The sequence below is a fragment of the Curcuma longa genome, chromosome 16, assembly GCF_044706935.1.
Source record: "Curcuma longa cultivar G26 ecotype Majalengka, Jawa Barat chromosome 16, ITB_CL_G26_1.1, whole genome shotgun sequence".
NCBI lineage: Eukaryota > Viridiplantae > Streptophyta > Magnoliopsida > Zingiberales > Zingiberaceae > Curcuma > Curcuma longa.
Window position 1 is genome coordinate 11538621 of NC_133876.1, and position 19232 is coordinate 11557852.

At 39.8% G+C, this 19232-nt stretch overlaps 2 protein-coding genes across 2 annotated transcripts; one reads left to right on the plus strand and one right to left on the minus strand.

Annotated features, from left to right (window-relative positions):
• Positions 1-12314: 12314 nt before the first annotated feature.
• On the minus strand, positions 12315-13601 carry LOC141847073 (xyloglucan O-acetyltransferase 1-like). Its single transcript, XM_074735056.1, has one exon. It carries the CDS (start codon positions 13599-13601, stop codon positions 12315-12317), a length of 1287 nt encoding a protein of 428 aa, XP_074591157.1.
• Positions 13602-14807: 1206 nt separating this feature from the next.
• On the plus strand, positions 14808-19139 carry LOC141847950 (uncharacterized). The gene is made up of 3 exons (XM_074736057.1): positions 14808-15221; positions 15742-17104; positions 18797-19139. Exons 1-3 carry the CDS (start codon positions 14808-14810, stop codon positions 19042-19044), a joined length of 2025 nt encoding a protein of 674 aa, XP_074592158.1. The 3' UTR covers positions 19045-19139.
• The last annotated feature ends 93 nt before the right edge of the window (positions 19140-19232 follow it).

Below are 19232 nucleotides of genomic sequence, written 5' to 3' on the forward strand. Positions count from 1 at the left end.
CAAACTCTAGTTCCAAGGTTTGGAGAGAGTCCAACAATCCAAATAAAAAACAAACTCTGGTTCTAATCATATTAACAGAAGGTGTTAGCTTTAATAATTTTATAAGAGATTTTCAAGTCTCATCCTCTTTTCATACAAATAATCAAATTATCTACATGATATGATAATAAATGACATAACATAATTAATGCAACTAATTATGACGACTTCTAGTCATAGTTGTTATAAATTTTATTTAATAAAATATGATAAAGAATCTAATTTCATAAATTAAAATTATTTAATTAGATTAAGGAATAGTTTTCTATATCTAATCACATATTTTATTTTAAAAAATAAAATTCTTTAATTAAGAAAATTTAATTAATTGAAAAATAATTTTTCCTAATTTAAAATTCCTAATAAATAAAAAAAATTATAATTAGAAATTCTAAATTAAATTATAAAATTTTTTAAATTAAATTTACGACTAACCGTCAACGAAGTCGAATAAGAGAACTAGACTCTTGAAATTAAGAGATAGATTTAAGCCAACGTGAAGGTACCTTAAACATTACAATGTGGTTTGACCAAGGATAAGCTCAATCGCGTCGGCCCCTTTATCAGCGCAAAATACCTCTAGGACAAACTGGTCGAACTTCACAAGCAAACCATGAGCACCAAGGTAACAAAGCACAAACCTACTGTGAATAAATAAACTAATATCGAAATGCAAGACTATGAATCATCTTCGTCAGAAGAGTCAGACAAGGGAGAAGAAATAAGCTACCAGGCACTATCAACACAATATGAAGAAGTCGGAGTCTGAGTCGAGCCACGAATTTGTATTCATTTTTGAAGGACCTAACCCAAATATAAGCTCTAATATAGAATCTAATTTGTTTAGCATAATTACATATTTATCTCACAAATTAGAAAAATCTAATGCCCAAGGACAAATCACTACTAAAGGAGGTTAAACTCCTCAATGAGTAAACTTACCCAAGTTTGATAACCGATCAGGTTCAGGGCAGAACCTTCACTCAAATCCAACAACTTGAGAAAGAGAATTCTGTTGGGTCCCTAAGGATGTCTGCATCTCCACAATGACATGATATTGTCCACTTTGGGCCTAAACCCTCATAGCTTTGTTCTTGGGCTCTCCCCAAAAGGCTTCAAGCCAATGGAGATATTTTTCATCCTTTTAAAACTCATGATCTTTTCCATGCGTTTTAGATGTGGGACTATGTTTGCACCCTTGCAATCCAACAATCCCCCCTCAAACAAAGGATCACAGACCCCCCTCAAATGGAAAGCCTCCGTTTGATGTCTGAATCCTCGATCCACCAGGACTTTCTGCCCCTCAGTCCACCCGATCTACTAGGACTTCCTGCCCCTCGATCCACCCGACTTACTAGGACTTCCTGCCTAACCGTAATTAGGACTTTCTGCCTGGTGTCTGGTCCACTTGATTCAGACACGGGAGCACCCACTTCCTTTGTTTCAGGTTCAACCCACATGGTCAGATCTGGATTATGGTTCTTCCGGCGGTTAGTCCGGTAAAGAGTGGCTTCACTCTGATACCACTTGTTGGACCCCTAAGGATGTCTACATCTCTACAATGACATGATATTGTCTACTTTGGGCCTAAACCCTCATGACTTTGTTCTTGGGCTCTCCCCAAAAGGCCTCAAATCAATGGAGATACTTTCCATCCTTTAAAACCCATGATCTTTTCCATGTGTTTTAGATGTGGGACTGTTTGCACCCTTGCAACCCAACAAATTCCAATCTGAAAAATTAGGTTACCAAACTTAGAGGTTCATTGGAAAAGTTCGCTGCCAGATCCAAGGGCTTAGATATACTTCTTGGGTCTCAGCGAGCCGTGTACAACCAAATTGGACTTGGTTTTAAATCAAAATACAATCAAAATAAATCATTCATGTCTTTAATTAATCGGAATAAACCTAGATTCCAAGCATGAGTTCTTAAGTCAAACTTGAGCAATCAAGTTGGACTGAACCAATATTGGATCTCCAAGGATCAGATTCATTATCTAAATAGCCCTTATCAGCAGGGGCGGAGCTTACATGGGTCCAGTGTGGGCAACTGCCCACACTGGGCCCGAACCAAAAAAAATATTAATATTAATATTATATGTTTTAATGTTTTTTTGCCCTCATTTCTTTTCTTCTTTTTCGCCCCTTCTCATCGAACGACAACCTACTCTACTGCCTTTTCTTCTTTTTCGCCCCTTCTCATCGAACGACAACCCTACCCTATGGCCTTCTCGGTCCCTGAAGAGCCTCTCCTGCGCCCCTCCTCGAAGCTTCTCCAGCCGGCAACCGCAGTCCCTCCTCCCGCTGCTGCATCTGGTACACCTTCGCCAATCGCCACGTTCACCAGCCCGCCCACCAGGAAGTATCGGAGGAATCCATATGGAAATGAAGGGAGTAGGAATATGCAAATGAGCACACTGGAAGAACATAACAACAGCTTGCTGCATAAGGAAGCTCTTCGCCTCCAGATGGCATCTAAGGACTAAGGACAAGGTTCTTCCTGTTGTTGATACTTGATAGATCTGTTTATGTCAAAGGTTAGTATGTCTCTTGTGCAATTACCATTTTTCTTACTGCAACTAGTTTGCTAGTGCACCTAACTAGCTACACTTGGCAATTTTAATGGGAAATGCTACAATGTGATGCTTGAGGAACTTAAACTTCTCCCATATGTATACCTAAAATTTCCAAATTAGGAGAACATGTTGTTGAAGATCGTGAGACGGCTAGAGGGGGGGTGAATAGCCCTTTTATCGCGAGTCGATCGTTTTTCTCCTACAAAAGGTTAGTACGCAGCGGAAACAAGAAGAAAAACAACTAATAAAAACAAACACAAAGCAAACTCAAAGATATACAAGGTTCGGGGATAACTTGCCCCTACTCCTCGGCGTGTCCGTGAGGTGGACGAACCCTTGATCTTCGGTAGATCACACCCCGGCAAAAACCGGCTAAATAATACCTCCTTCTCGGTGGAGAGACATCTCCACAATCAATCTCAAGAATAGACGTTAAGTGCAGAGATTATAAGAGGGAGCTAAAGATTGAGGCAAAATAATACAAGCTTACAGCACAACCTCAACACACAGAGAAACCGGAAGCAGAAGCTTCCCTAGAGCACGAGCACCAGCTCCTTGCACCACCAGGCAGAGAGCTTCAAGGAAGATCGATGAACCGAGCAGAGAATACAACACACACCGCAAGAACAAAACCAGCCTTGCCTCTTGTTTTACGTTGTTCACATTTCTCTACTCCTTCATCTTCTCCTTTTAGCTTCCAACGGTCGCTGAGTCCACTGCACACTGACCAGCACCACTGATCATCATCCTGCAGCTCAGTCTCCCCCGCTGTCTTTTTACCTGAAAGCTAAGTGCGACAAACTGCCATAATACAAAGCCAAACCTTGACTTACCTGTTCTTCGTTCGAGTTCAAACTTAACCTGCAAACTCAGAAGTGTGTTAGCAAAGCATACAGTATATCAGAGTATCAGACAGAATCAGAAATGAGCAGAAATCTCTGAACACGATCAGAAAAAGAAAAGTTAATCGATCAGCCCATCGATTAAACTTCGCGATTCTTTTCTCAACAAAGGGCTTAATCGATCAGCTGATCGATTAAGGCATGGTAATCGATCAGCTGATCGATTACCGCTCGTAAATCCCATTTCTCTTTAAAGCTGTTAATTGATCAAACAGTCGATTAACCCTTCTCTTAATCGATTAGACAATCGATTATAATAGGTTCTGTAATCGACACGATTAACGAATCAGCTCGGGTAAAGTTCTGTAATCGATCAGCAGATCGATTAACCAACTCACCCTTGGTTAATCGATTCACTGATCGATTAAACCAAGTAGGACTTAAACCCAGGTTAACTTAGGTCTCACCCGAGCTAACCGCATTGGATCACGTAATCAGAGAGCACCCTCCCAAGCCTCCTCTGATAATGATCCGGTCCGAAAACAGACTACCATGCCTTCTCCGACCATAGTCCAGTCCAGAGAACGAGCTACCGAGCCCTCTCTGACCTAATCCGGAGAACGAGCTACCGAGCCCTCTCCAACTTCATCCGGTCCAGAGAACGAGCTACCGAGCCCTCTCTGACCTAATCCGGAGAACGAGCTACCGAGCCCTCTCCAACTTCATCCGGTCCAGAGAACGAGCTACCGAGCCCTCTCTGACCTAATCCGGAGAACGAGCTATCGAGCCCTCTCCAACTCCATCCGGTCCAGAGAACGAGCTACCGAGCCCTCTCTGACCTAATCCGGAGAACGAGCTACCGAGCCCTCTCTGACCTAATCCGGTCCAGAGAACGAGCTACCGAGCCCTCTCTGACCTAGTCCGGAGAACGAGCTACCGAGCCCTCTCCGACTCCATCCGGTCTAGAGAACGAGCTACCGAGCCCTCCCTGACCTAGTTCGTAGAACGAGCTACCGAGCCCTCTCCAACTCCAATCACCAAGTGTTCAGTCAACCTTGACCCACTTGGACTTCCCGTTTTGTGCCAAGTGTCCGGTCCTCCATGACCCACTTGGAATTTCCGTCTCGTGCCAAGTGTCCGGTCCTCCATGACCCACTTGGACTTTTCGTCATGAGTATTTAGTCAACATTGACTTATTCGACTTCTAATCAACATATTGATCAAACATCAAAATCCAACTCGAGTCAACCCGAGCTTGACCAATCTGGTCAACATTGACCTGAGGTTGATTGCACCAACAATCTCCCCCTTTTTGATGTTTGACAATATGTTTATCTCTACATTCTTCCCCTTTGGCACACATCAAAAAATCATTTTCGCAAGATCCACTCATCTTATCCAATTCATACTTTTGAGGTGGACCTCCCCCTCAAAGCATGTTCCAACCGTTATTGTAACACCCGCATTATTTTCTCTATTTTTAAGATTATTAATTTGATTTAAAATTATAATAAAAGTCCTTTAGTTAAATGATATAAGGGAGTTGATAAAATAAAATAGAAAGGAAAATTTGTCTCGCGAAGACGAATCCAACAAAACTGGTTTGGATCAAATCGGAGATCAGTTGGTTAGTGAACCACGCGAATCAAAATTGAATCCGATTCGCTACAGTAACAAATTATAAAACCTTAGATTTTAATTGGGTTTAACCGGTAAAAAGGCGTTGGTTTAGATTTAATCGGGTAAATTACTGTGCACTCCTCAAAATCGGGTAAAGTTACTGTTTCTCTTCCCCTCCGCGCGACTCGCGACCCCGACCGCGCTCGCGTTTCGTTCCGCGCCTCGCGCGCAGCCCGCGTCCGTCGGCGAAAACGTCGGGTAGGCGGCCTTTAAAAGGCCGTGCGAGGGGGGAGTCGAGGATCACCCCTTTCCTCTCCTCTGCCCCTGCCAGCCGCCCTCTGCCGCATCTCCCTTCTCCGCCCGACGCCGGAAGCCGCCTCCTCTCCTTCGAGGTCGCCCTCCGCCGTCGCACCGCTCGGCGCCACCGCATGAAGAAGAACGCCGGAGCCTTCTGCCTGCACCGCGCCCTGCCGCGATCGCCTTCACCGTTCGCCGCCCGCCGCGTGGAGAAACAGAGCAGTCGCCGCTTCCCTTCTCCCTTGCGCCGTCCGCCGGAGAAGCACGAGCGCCGACCCGAACTCACAATCGGAACCTCACGCCGCCGCCTGCTGTGGAGAAGACGCCGAACGCCGCCCGTGATCTGCTGCCCTGTTCGCGCGAAGAAGAAGACCGCTGTTAATTAATTAGATTAATTAAGGTAAGATTTAATTAATTAAAGGCTTAGTTAATCTAGGTTGATTAAGTTAATAACATAATTGTTAATAGTTTAATTAACTAGTTAATTAATTAATCAATTGATTAGTGAAGTTGTTAACCAGTTTAATTAGTAGGTTAATTAACTAGTTAATTAGTTAGTTGTTGATCCGTTAATTAATTAGTAATCAGTTAATTAAATAGTTAATTAGTTTAGTAGTTAATATGTGATAAATCGAGGATGCATATATATGTTTGATTAATTCAATTGGAAAGATTATTTGAGTTTAACTAATTAATTGATTTAATTGAGATTAGGTTGTGATTAGGATAAATTCAGATGAGATATAAGATTCGATTAGAGTTTATTCTAGTATAAAATTTATAGGATATGTTATTTAGAGGATGCAGGACTTTGACTCGTAGATCTAGTAGTATTTAGAGGTTCGTATTGTGACGATTCATCAATAAGGTAAGTACATTTCTCACCTGCAGTATGAGTTGTTCCGTTATTTTCTTTGCTCTTTCTATAGTATGATTTTATTAAAAGCATGCATAAAGTTCTTTTACATAGCATGTATAAATTGTTTCCTGTGTTTTTCCATAAACATGATTTTATTAAAGCATATGCATGATTTTGTTAAAGCATATGTAAATGGTAGAATTGCATGATATAAGAAGTATAAGAAAGATATTTTACTTTTAAGAGGCGGGTATCGGGCACAAGGTTCGCCCATAAGAAATGCAAGACATAAAGGATTCTGGGCACAAGGTTCGCCCACAAGGAAAGGAATCCAGGGCACAAGGTTCGCCCATAATGAATTCCGGGCACAAGGTTCGCCCATAAGAAAAGGAATTCAAGGCACAAGGTTCGCCTATGTAAGAGATGTCTGCATTGATACCTCGCTGGGCCCAAAGAAGGATGTTTATTTATTTTCACTTATATATAGTATAAGTTTTCCCATATCATTTACCAGCATTTTCTTTCATATAATAGCATATGTTATTACGAAGTTTTCTATGATTTTTGTGAGTTAGATGATGTACTTACTAAGCGTTGCTTATAGTTTGCATTCCTCATATTGCAGATAAATAAAAGGAAAAGTTTTAGGAAAGAGGAGGCAGCTGGAAAAGTGTTTGATGTGTGGTGTCGGCGGAACCGCGGAATAAGATCAAGAAATTAAATAAATGTTTATTTTATGTCCAAGAATTTTTATTTATTTCTTTTGCTTCCGCATGTTAAACAGAAAAGAATATTTTTTTGAGTTATTTTATTTAATAAGTAAAAGTTAAAGTTAAAGTACGTAACGTCTCCCTATTAGTATAAGAAAGAGGGGGGATGTTACAAATGGTATCAGAGCAGGTTCCGCCCTTCCGCCACACTCACATCAAGCATCGATCCTGCCGCCTCTCAAGTAAGAAAGTATACATAGGTTTTACTTTCTTTTATGATTAGTATAAAGAATGATTCTTAAGTTAGATTGCTATGTTATATGAAGTTAAAATGTTGGGTAATGACTCAAGTATATGAGTAGAACATGCGAATTGTAGAATGTTAAGGTAAATGTGTATATGATGGAAAAAAAAATGATAAAGAAATTTAGAATAAAGAGTTTGATGATGTTAATGTTATGTGAACTGTATGGGAGAAAGTATATATCAGATTCCAACAGTTAGAGATGGTAAATGTAGATTTTGGAAATAATAAATTCATGCAAGATAAAAAAAATTGAAAAATAAATATTAAACCTGGTTGGGGGAAACAAAATGTTTTTTTGAATAGAGAGGATATGTATTAGAATCCTTAATGAGTTGGTGATGTATATTAGTGTTGGAGGTACTCACTAAGACACAATAAAGTTGCTGGTGTAGTGGTTATTTTTCTTGTAGGGACTTTAGGTGGCTTTTAGTTAGTGAACCTGGATGGATAGTGAGGGAATAAGAATTGAGTAAGGAGCAAATCGGATTGTACATGTGTGGTTGGAGTTAGGGAAACAATGGTTTGATATGTTGGTATGTTTTGTAGTTTTGAGGTGTATCAAGTATTCAGACACTTAGATAGTGCACAAGAAGTTCATAGAGCTTGTAGGTTTGATGAGATTAAACATTGTAATTAAGGAGATTATGGAAGATCATGGAAATTGAGAGGAACTTAAGGACTTGATTGCTAGAGGTTTGGATTGAGCAGAAATAGAATTTGGAGAGCTTGGAAGACTTAGTAACGTGGTGCCTTGGATTGAGTGGTGATATAACTTGGGGAGCTTAAAGGGCTCGATAGCAGAGCACTTTCACCAAGGAGTTAAAGACTCAGAGACATGAGAATTAGTTATGAGAGACTAAGTGATGGATTGTAACTTTGATTTTTTTGGGATGTAGCATCATTGTAATGATGGAGATGTTGCCTAGATAGCAGATTAGTTATCTAGTCTTGGTTGTGAATGTTTCAATTATAGGATAAATGTCTCAAGTTTTGTTTTGTTACTTTATGTAGACTTATGACAATGGTAAACCAAGTGAAGGTGTAACTACCTAAAGTTTTAGTCAACTAGAAGGGGTTTGCCTCAATTTTTAAATGCATGTAGACTTAAGACAATTAATTTGAAAAGTCCAACAAGTGATAATAGTGTGAAAGCTCAATAAGGCATATGGCAAGATTAAATGTTGAAGAAGTAACTTGGGAACGTAAAGAGGATATGACACAAAAATACCCTGAGTTGTTTTAAGTTTCGAGGACGAAACTTTTATAAGTATGGGAGATTGTAACACCCATATTATTTTTCTCTATTTTTAGGATTTTTAATTAGATTTAAAATTATAATAAAGGTCTTTTAGTTAAATGATAGAAGGGAGTTTGATAAAATAAAATAGGTGAAAAGATTCGTCTTTGCAAGACGAATCCAACAAAATTTGTTTGGGTCAATTTGGAAGTCGTTTGATGGCCGAACCAAGCGAACCAAAATTTAATCTGGTTCGATTTGAGAAATTAGACCCGGTTTAATCGGGATTTCTTAAACCCGAAGTTAGGAGTACTGTGCACTCCTATTTATAAAATAGTTTTTTTTTCTCTCGCCGCTTTCTCTCCGCGCGACCCGCGCCCCCACCGAGCCGCGTCCGCCCGCGCGACTGCGTCCGCCGCCGCCCGATTCCGCCGGCGGAAACCTCGGAACGGACCGAGGAGGGGGCTATAAGAGAAGGCCGTCGATCATCCCAAACCCTAGCCAACCTCCGCCGCGCCCTTCGCCGCCGCCGCGTGGAGAAGCGAGCCGACGCCGCCTCTGACCGCCGCCTGCTCGTGTGGAGAAGAACCGCGTCGTCACCGGCGCTGCAGGAAGAGACCGGAGCCGGAGCCGTCGCCCCCTATCAGCTTTCCTCCTCTGCAGACCGCCGCGTCCCTTCCTCCGTTCGACGCCCTGCTCAGCGCCGCCGAAATTCAGCCGGCGCCGCCCTCGCGATCGCGCCCCTGCTCTGCACCGCCCCTTTTCACGGAGCCGCCGCCGTCCAGCCGACACCGCCGCCTTCCGCCGGTGCCCAGCCCGCGCCACCCGCCGTAGCCACTGTTCGGCCCTGTTCGCGTGGAGAAGACGAAGCTACGTTAATTAATTAATTAATTAAGGTAAGGTAATTAGATTAAAGTTATTAATTAAAGATTTAATTGATTAATAGTTAATCTGTTATTAAAGGTTAATTAATTAATAATTACCTGATTAATTGATAGTTAAGGTGATTATTAATTAGATTATTAGTTTAATTAATTCTTATATTACTTGGTTAATAATTAGTTAAATTAATTAACAATTAGTTAATTAATTAATTAATAAGTTTAGTAATTAATTAGTATGTAATTAAGGGTTAATTTAAACAATTGATTAATAATTGATTAATTAAGTATTAGGATTTAACTAATTAATGGATAATAATCGAAGAATTAGATTAGATTAATGATTTCAGTTAAAGTTGTAGTTATGATTTTTGCTAGGTTACGTAAAGAAGGCGCTAGAGCACCTCGGAGAAGGTCTCCGATTTCACAAACCTTAGCATTAAAAATCTAGTGACAGACAAGGTAAGTACATTTCTCACCTGCAGTATGAGTTGTTCCGTTATTTTCTTTGCTCTTTCTATAGTATGATTTTATTAAAAGCATGCATAAAGTTCTTTTACATAGCATGCGTAAATTGTTTCCTGTGTTTTTCTATAAACATGATCTTGTGAAAGTAGATATGCATGATTTTGTTAAAGCATACGTAAATGGTAGAATTGCATGATATAAGAAGTATAAGAAAGATATTTTACTTTTAAGAGGCGGGTATCGGGCACAAGGTTCGCCCATAAGAAATGCAAGACATAAAGGATTCTGGGCACAAGGTTCGCCCACAAGGAAAGGAATCCAGGGCACAAGGTTCGCCCATAATGAATTCCGGGCACAAGGTTCGCCCATAAGAAAAGGAATTCAAGGCACAAGGTTCGCCTATGTAAGAGATGTCTGCATTGATACCTCGCCGGGCCCAAAGAAGGATGTTTATTTATTTTCACTTATATATAGTATAAGTTTTCCCCATATCATTTACCAGCATTTTCTTTCATATAATAGCATATGTTATTACGAAGTTTTCTATGATTTTTGTGAGTTAGATGATGTACTTACTAAGCGTTGCTTATAGTTTGCATTCCTCATATTGCAGATAAATAAAAGGAAAAGTTATAGGAAAGAGGAGGCAGCTGGAAAGGTGTTTGATGTGTGGTGTTGGCGGAACCGCGGAATAAGATCAAAGATTAAGAATTAAATAAATGTTTATTTTATGTCCAAGAATTTATATTTATTTCTTTTGCTTCCGCATGTTAAACAGAAAAAGAAAAGTTTATTTGAGTTATTTTATTTAATGAGTAAAAGTTAAGGAAAGTTTAAAGTACGTAACGTCTCCCTATTAGTATAAGAAGGAGGGGGGGCGTTACAGTTTATTCCTCCAATGTGAAATTGACTCGAGAATGTTGATCGTTTGAATGGGCCTCTACAAATGCTTTTTGTTTATCTTGGTGATCAGTCGAAAACTTTCATGGGATTTGATCGATCACTTTCAGGATTAATCAATTCGAAGAGTTAAATACCTGAATTATAAAAAAACATAGTTACCTCCCTGAAATATTGTTATTACACTTAAAATCTATTGCTTTCCTAGACTTTGCTAACGAAGCTTCCACTATAGATTAACACACATCGGAGGGCTCGTCGAGAGTCATCCAAATGAGACTCTCTAATGCTTAAGTCATTACGAGATGCAAGAAAGATAGAATTGTACTAGAAAAATGAAAAAGAACAAAGTTAGGATTAGAGTTTCGTATCGTAGCCCCTATCATTCACCATGTTGTGTTATTTATAAATCATGTTGTCAAACCTTAATGGGTTATTGGATCTCAAGTTGATGAGTAACGAGTTGTGTATGGGTCATGCCCAATTTTTTTTCTAAGTCGGGTTACATGTGTTGGGCTTGCTCAAATGAAGTCGACTACATAGTCCAATTTTTTTAATCTAGGTATTCAACTTAATCTAGGCATTCAACTTTTATGATCCGATTAATCTTGGAAGTCATTGACTCGGTCCCATAGAAATTTTTCATTAGTCACCAAAATAAATCAGAAAGCACAGATAGATTTTAATAGACGGTCCAATATCACAAAATTTTCAAACTCCCTAAATGAATATATCCTAGGTGAGATTTAAACCCTTGTTACATAGGGAGTCCATCTCATCTCTTACCTTCACACTATAGTCCCAGGAGCCACGTAGTCCAAATCTAATGTACCAGATGGAAGTCATTCCATTGTATAATAATTATATTTGCAATAAAATTGAAATATACTCAACTAAATACATAGTCGCACTCTTACTTGATTGACCTCAATTTTTTTTGTAATCTAAATATTAACTTTTACAATCCGATTAATTCTAAAAGCAATCAATTCGTTTCTATGGAAATTTTTTATCAGTCATCCGAATAAATCAAAAAGTACATATAAATTCTGACATATAGTTCAGCATTATAAATTTTTCAAACTGAGAGATTTGAATCATAAATCCAAGCCCAAGAAGTCTGTCCTACTAATCTTAACTCACTTGAAAGCAGTCACACAGTTTACACTACGGCAATATTTATATTGATGGCCATTTACTGCAGCTCTTGGCAAGAAGAACAGATATGAACATTCTCAGAGGCTCACATAAATATATCGAATTCATCTGAGTATTTTAGTGCCAGTGTGCAAGAGCCTTTGTAGGAGACAAGGTCTTTCAATACTGCTAGAAGAAGAAGAAGAAGAAGAAGAAGGAGGAGGAGAAGAAGAAGAAGAAGAAGAAGAAGAACCCTTTTCTTTGATAATAAAGCACAAATTTTTAGTTTTCAGCAGCAACACTCAGACAGGAAAATTGTGATATCTGAATCGGAAGAATGCGAAATTTGTTGCTTTTCAATCAGGAAAACTCTCAAAGATGTAATTTTTACTCTCCTTCTTCCATCTTCAGACGATCTGCAGCAAGAAAAAAGTACAAAGATCTAATTTTTACTCTCCGTCTTCCACCTTCTCAAGATCTGGAGTAGGATCTCGTTCCAAGCATCAATGGGGCCGGGCAGACACCAGTGCACGCAGTCGTTCTGCACTCTGTCGTTGGCGGCGCCGTTGGAGAAGGGGTGAGGATGCATGTAAGGTCCCGGGTGGCCGTCCGGCCGTAGCAGCGCCATCTTCGTCACATCCAAAGCTTCCAACTTTACGTTCCCTCCTCTGCTGTCCTCTTCCTCCGCGGTTGCCGCCGCCGCCGCCACCTCTTCTATCTCGATACTTCTCATCAGGGCGTCCATGTACTCCATCTCCTTCTCCCCTTCCTTGTACGGTTCCTTTTTGGGGCACGCCCCGGCCTTGTCCCACTCCCCCTCGAAGTGCGCCGGCGAGAAGGTCGTCACCACGGCCAGCTTGTCGCCGGATGTGTGCCTCTTCACCTCCCTGAGAGTCGTTCTCACCGCCTTGCGGAACACGTCGAAGAAGCCGACCTCGGTGTGATTGAGGTCGGGGCAGTGGTGGCAGCCGATGACGACTCCGTTCTCGTTGTAGATCGCCGGGTGGAGGTACCAATGACCCATCGAGAACAGCACGATATCAATCTGGTCCAGCTCCTCCGCCCACCGTTCGTCAGCGGTCTCCAGGAACAGAGTGTTGTGATTCATCCCCTCCGGCTCGTTCTTCTCCACGCCCTTCACGAGGAAGGGCGACCAGAAGACGGAGACAGTGGAGTTTCGGCGGCGGAACACCCACCGCCGGAACTTGTTGTCCTCGCCGTCGCGGTAGACGAGCTCGGGCTCTTCCGCGGTGGCAAGCAGGCAGAGGAGGGACTCCAGCTGGTTGCGGGCCATGGAGTCGCCGACGAAGGCGAGGTGCTTGTGGGCGAGGAGGTCAAGGAAGGCGGTTGGGTCGAAGGCCGGCAGCGGACAGCTGCGCGGCTGCCACCGCCAGTAGAGGTAGCCGGTGTCGGGGCGCCCATGCTCCATGCAATTTTGCCCCTTTCTGATGGTTTTGCAGCTGGTTCCGTCATAGACAGGACCGCCGGAGTGGACGACCCACTTCCCGTCGGAGTAGTTGCACGGCGGCTGCCCGGTGACTTCAGAAGTGGTTAAGCCGACGGCTTTGACAGTGGCGGTGGTGTTTGGCGGAGGAGCGTGGAAAGAGATGGGGGAGACGCAAAGGTGAAGGAGAGCCAAAGGGAACAGAATGTAGAGACCACAGGCAATGTACTTCTTGACGGAAAGATGGTTGGTTCTATTGGTACATTGAAGGAAAGTTGTGCCCATGCCGGAGACCTCTGCGGCGGCGGTGGCGTCGGCGGCGGCGATGGAAAAGGGAAAGGGAAAGGGAAGAGCTCGAAGAAGTGGCAGCAAAGGAAAAGTAGACGTTCGAAAGAATTAATGTAAGTTTTTTTATTTCAAAATTTGATTCGTTACTTAAAATAGATTTTGGAGTATCCATTGAAAATAAAATTGGCTTGAATTCCCCCAATTGAATATCTAAAATATATTATAAATAAAAAAAGCTTCAATGCATGAAGATGGTATCTGCCATCCATGATCATAAATTAAAAAATTATAGTTGATCATTATAGTGAAAGTATTATTTTGACGAGATTCAATCCTTATCCACTGCAAGAATAATAATATGCAACATGAAAAAGTCCAACATGAAACTAACATGACACACTCAATTGTATGCCTGTGGAACCCATTGCATGCAATGTGTTATGTTGGTTTCATGTTGGATTTTTTCATACTACATATCATTTCTCCTACAATAAGTCTATCCTACAATAACCAACTCAATCACGAGACATCAAATAAAAAAAATGAGAAATGATACGTAGCATGAAAAAGTCATGTTGATTTCATGTTGAACTTTTTCATGCTACGTATCATTGCTCTAAAAAAATATTTCAATGAAATATCAAATAGAGTACGAAGCAGTTACGAATTAAAAGAGCTAACTCACAAGCTTGTTAAAAAAATAAAACAATATAAAAAATATTATAAATTTTAAATTTAGATTATATTAAATTGGTCAAGTTGAAATTTTTAAATGGTTGTTTAAAAGCTCACTAATTTATTAAATTTTCTATTTTAATTTTAAATTTTAAGAATTTTTTTCAATCCATGATCAACCCAAATCCACCAAGAGCATATCCACGTGGATCATGGACTTAAGACGGGTCAACTTATCTGAATCCATTTTAAAATAGATTAATAAAATTTTAATTTAATCTATTTAAATTATTTGACAGACTATATAAATCCTATTCGATTCAATCCAAATTCACAACTATATAACAACCAACTTTGAAGGTCAGGGTTTTTTTATTTATTTTATTTGTGAGAAGATCGAAAAAGTCCTCCCTTTTTAAAACGTTCCCATTAAACTCCTTTGAAGTTTTTCATTTTCGAATTTGGTCCTAGATTTCTGTGAAACTATATAAAGGTTCGCTGCTGACAAACATGATGACGCCAATATTCATGAGGAGAGGAATGGAGAGGATTGGAGGAAGAGGCGAAGAAATGTCCGCATCTTCTGAATCCCAACCAGCGCCGCTCAAGCGCCTGAAAACCCTAGAGAAGGGCAAGACGAAGGTGGAGGCGAAGCCATGGGACATCGGAGAAGAAGATTACGCGCCGTTCTCCGACAAGGTGGAGGAAGCGGAGGAGGAGGAAGAGCAGACGTGCGGCATCTGCTTTTCCGGTTCCGGAAGGTCGGTCCGCGGACGGATCGATAGCTGCGACCACTACTTCTGCTTCGTCTGCATCATGGAGTGGGCCAAGATCGAGTCGAGGTGTCCCCTCTGCAAACGTCGCTTTGGTTCCATCCGCCGCCCTCCGGTGCGCGGCGTCTTCCTCGTCGAGCGGGTGGTCGATGTCCCCGTCCGCGATCAGGTCAGGAAGATTTTTTTGACCTTTTGTTGGTTTTGGTAGCATTTATCGATAATTTTAATCCAAAATTGAACCCTTTTATGCGTATTTTAATTTCTCAAACAATCGCCTTCCGAGTAGCGTTCGGATACATTTCATATTTGTGTCATTGGGTGTGCTGCGTTTAGAAAATCTTTTCAGGATCATTGGACGTGAGGTACTTTTTTATTTTTTTGCATGCGTATGCATATCTCTCATTACAGCAATGGCTTTAGTTCTTGTGGGGAATATTTATGGTGAATAAGATGGTTGTCTTAGTGAATTGGAACTAGGACTTGATCTACGACGTTTCACAGGTTTCTTTGAAATGTATTAGACAAAAGGAGTAGTTTGATTTTGACATCGGTTATTGTGTTGAACAAGGAAGTGAAACCATGTTGAGTATATTGCAGCTGTAGAAGAAATTGATTACTGGCAGAGGCATTCAATTCTTGATCATCATTGGCTGAGTAAATAAAATGGCTTCGGTAACTTTTGGTTGCAGGTTTACCATCAACATGGAAATGAGAGCAGAGCTCCTGATCCATATTCAAATATTAGCTGCAGTATTTGCCATGGTTCTCGAGATGAAGAACTGCTGCTGCTTTGTGATTTATGTGATTCAGCTTCTCATACATTTTGTATTGGTTTGGGGGCTACTATACCTGAGGGTGATTGGTACTGTGCTGATTGCACTATTTCTAAGGATTGGCATTCAGGATTGCAGCTTGAGGATGACTCTTGTCCTCAATATTCTCCCAAATTGAGACTATCTAAGCAATTCATTTCAATCGCTGACTTTGTAGCTGATGAAATCCCTTCTTATCCATCCAGAAGGTTTAGTGTCGGTGTTCCAGAACCACAAACAACTTATCAGTCCAGAAATGTTTTTCATGACAGATATGATAACTCTGGCACACAGACAGATTCTTCTTCTGTTCCTACGATTGGTGAATCTTCAAATAACCTAGCGATACAGAATGAGGCAGTTGCCAGAACCTTGCAAAGTTCTCGTAATTTACATGGTCATGTACAATCTTTGCGGAAAAATTGGAATAACCTTCGTACTGGTTTGTTACAGTTCTCCAATTTATCAGCTGTGAGGATAACTGAGAAAAGACAATTAGAACCACTGGAAACTATGAACAGATCAAAACAAAAAGGCAACTCATCTCATGCAAACCAAGAACAAACAAATACATCTAGTGTTTATAAGAGTACATGTAAGACAGCAGATTCAGAAGATATCAGCAAAGCATGGAAAATGATGGAAATGGCTAAAGCTGTACGATCAAATGGTAGAGAGAACAAATCTAATAATCTCCTGAACTCTCTCTGTAACAAGAATGCCATAAAGAATGCTGTAAATCATCATAGCTTGAAAAATTACTCTAACATGAGAAATGCCTCTAAGGAAGCTGAAAAGTGCCAATCTGGTTTGAGAACCTGCAATGGTGAATCATCTCTTGGCAATAGTGCTTCTCAATCTGGAGCAGAAGAGACATTGCAAGGGCCTTACAGGAAGAATGAGCTATCACCACAAGTGGCCTTATGCCAAACTTCAGTGTTGCCTAATTTCCAAAATTCACTTACTCATTCTGGTTCTGGTGCCTGCTCTTCTGATATTGAAGCCAAAAACAAAGAAATCTCAAGCAATAAGATGGATACTAGTTTGATCTTGAGCACTGACAGTAATAAGGCTAAAAGAAATTCTAGCCAAAAGTTTGAATCATTTGATAAGCTGAATTTGGGTGGTCCAAGTATAGATGCTTTGAAAACAAGTGATTCTACCTACAGTAGTTCTAAAAGTGAGATCCAGTATTTAGTCAAGTTGAACCTGAGGCTGCTAACCAGAGACAAAAAATTAGGTAAGTTTATTATTTCTTGGTCATTTTGCCAAATTGTGCCCTTTTGATTTAGTTTTCGACCAAATAATGCCCTGTGTAGTTTAACCATGTCACGTCTTAAAAACATTTTTCCCAATCAAATTAGCATTAGTTTTCAACTTCTCGCCCGACCAAGTCACAAGCTAATTTGTAAGTCAACTTACGGCTAAATTTTTAGAACTTCCAATCCAAGGTAGTCAAATTGGAATCTTTCTCACCTTTTATTTAATTTGATCTACAAGCAACTTGCATGGTTAAAAATTGTACAGAATGACCCGCAAACTTGAGGTATGATTTATAAATAAAGACGAGATATTTTTGTTTCTTTTAGCCTAATATGGTCATCAAGGGGTTCTCGGATGCCTTTAATTTTAACCTAATTTTGGGGTTTTGACATGGTTACTTGATTTGCAAATCAAGTTTCATGGGAAAAATATGACGCAATAACCTGCAAGCTGATTTGTGAATCAATTTTAACTAGCTTGCAACATAATTTAGATAGAAATTAAATTCTTGAGCATCTTCCAATCTAATATGATTAATTTGGGGTCTCTCACATCTTAATTTTATATAAGTTTGGAGCCTTGACTCCATAAGTTTATGTTTTAAACTAGAAACTATAACATGAACTTTGCTCTCTAATTGTTTGATTTTTTTTACTGTAAAGAAAATTTCTCAGTCTAAATATACATCACCTGATGGTTGGTTATCATTTAAATATACATTTCCATATATATGCTGAAAAATCATTCATAGTAAAGTCATAATATACCTCCATATATGTGATAAAAGATCATTCATACCATGGTTTGTTGTGTTTATATAAACATACTCCTGCTATGATGAAAGATCATACATACTTTAAGCCTGATATAATTTCTTGTGTTCATATAAATATATAACTCCATAAATATGATGAAAGGTCATTCATACTGAAGTCAATATATACTTTGTTGTGACCATATAAATATACACTTCCATATATATATGATGAAAGATCATTTCTTCTAGATCAAAGTCATAATCTACTTTTTATATGTTAACATACGTGGATTCATCATACATTTCTTCGTCACATGTAATAACTAATCCAATTACATCATTTGCAAATAAGGTTGCGAGACATTCGGTGATTTTTTATTATGCGAGTAGATTTGCAAACTAGCTTATGAGTTCAAATCCATGAATTTATACAAAATTAAGGTGTGAGCTATCCCAATTTGACCATCTTAGGTTGGAAGGTGCCAAAAAAATGTTTTTGTCTATAAACCATTCTGCAAACTCATTTAAAAGTCAGTTTGTGGTTTGAATTAGGGAGGACAATTGAAAACCAAAGATAATGTGAAGAAAGAAGGACGGGTCACATATGATAAAAGAAAATCACAGGGGCCTGATTTGGTCAAAAGTGAATAAAAGTGGCAAGGCTCATAGAATTGTCTTATTTCTTTCCTGTTGTATAAACAAGAACCAGATAACTGTTGAAGTTGCAAATATATTTATGATTGAACATCTATTCTTGACTCCTTTATGTTCATCTCCTTCTAGTTTTGTTTGACTTAGTTGAATCTGACAGATGGTTCCACCTACATAGGAGGGCTATGTTTGTTCCATTTTGTATCTAATTATACCTTGCACCAACATAGAAAGGTACATTGAGAAGGATATTTTCCACAGAAATTGCAAGCTTCAAGCAAGTTGCAAGGATTGCTACTCACACCATCTTAGCTGCATGCGGGTTGGAACATTCCAAATTGTGCGCTCGAGCTTTCTCAAGTCCAATTTGCAAACACTCCAGAGAAAACCAATTCCGTAAGTCGAATTTAATGTCCAATTCTTGTCATGAATGCTTCTGCTCATTTGTACAGAGTGTTGTGAAATCTGTTATATCTGAAAATAAATTATTCCAATCTCCACCATCTTGACATCTGATCTTCTGGCATTGTTTTGGTGCCTTGGATAAATGTAAGTCCTCCCTTTGTACCTGCTTCTTTTTTGTTATAATATACATCCTAAATTATTATTTCTTGAATACTGGCAATTCTAATTTGAATTACTATCTGTTGTTATTGAGTAGACAGCAAGAGAGACTCCTGCCATATGTTGTGTATAT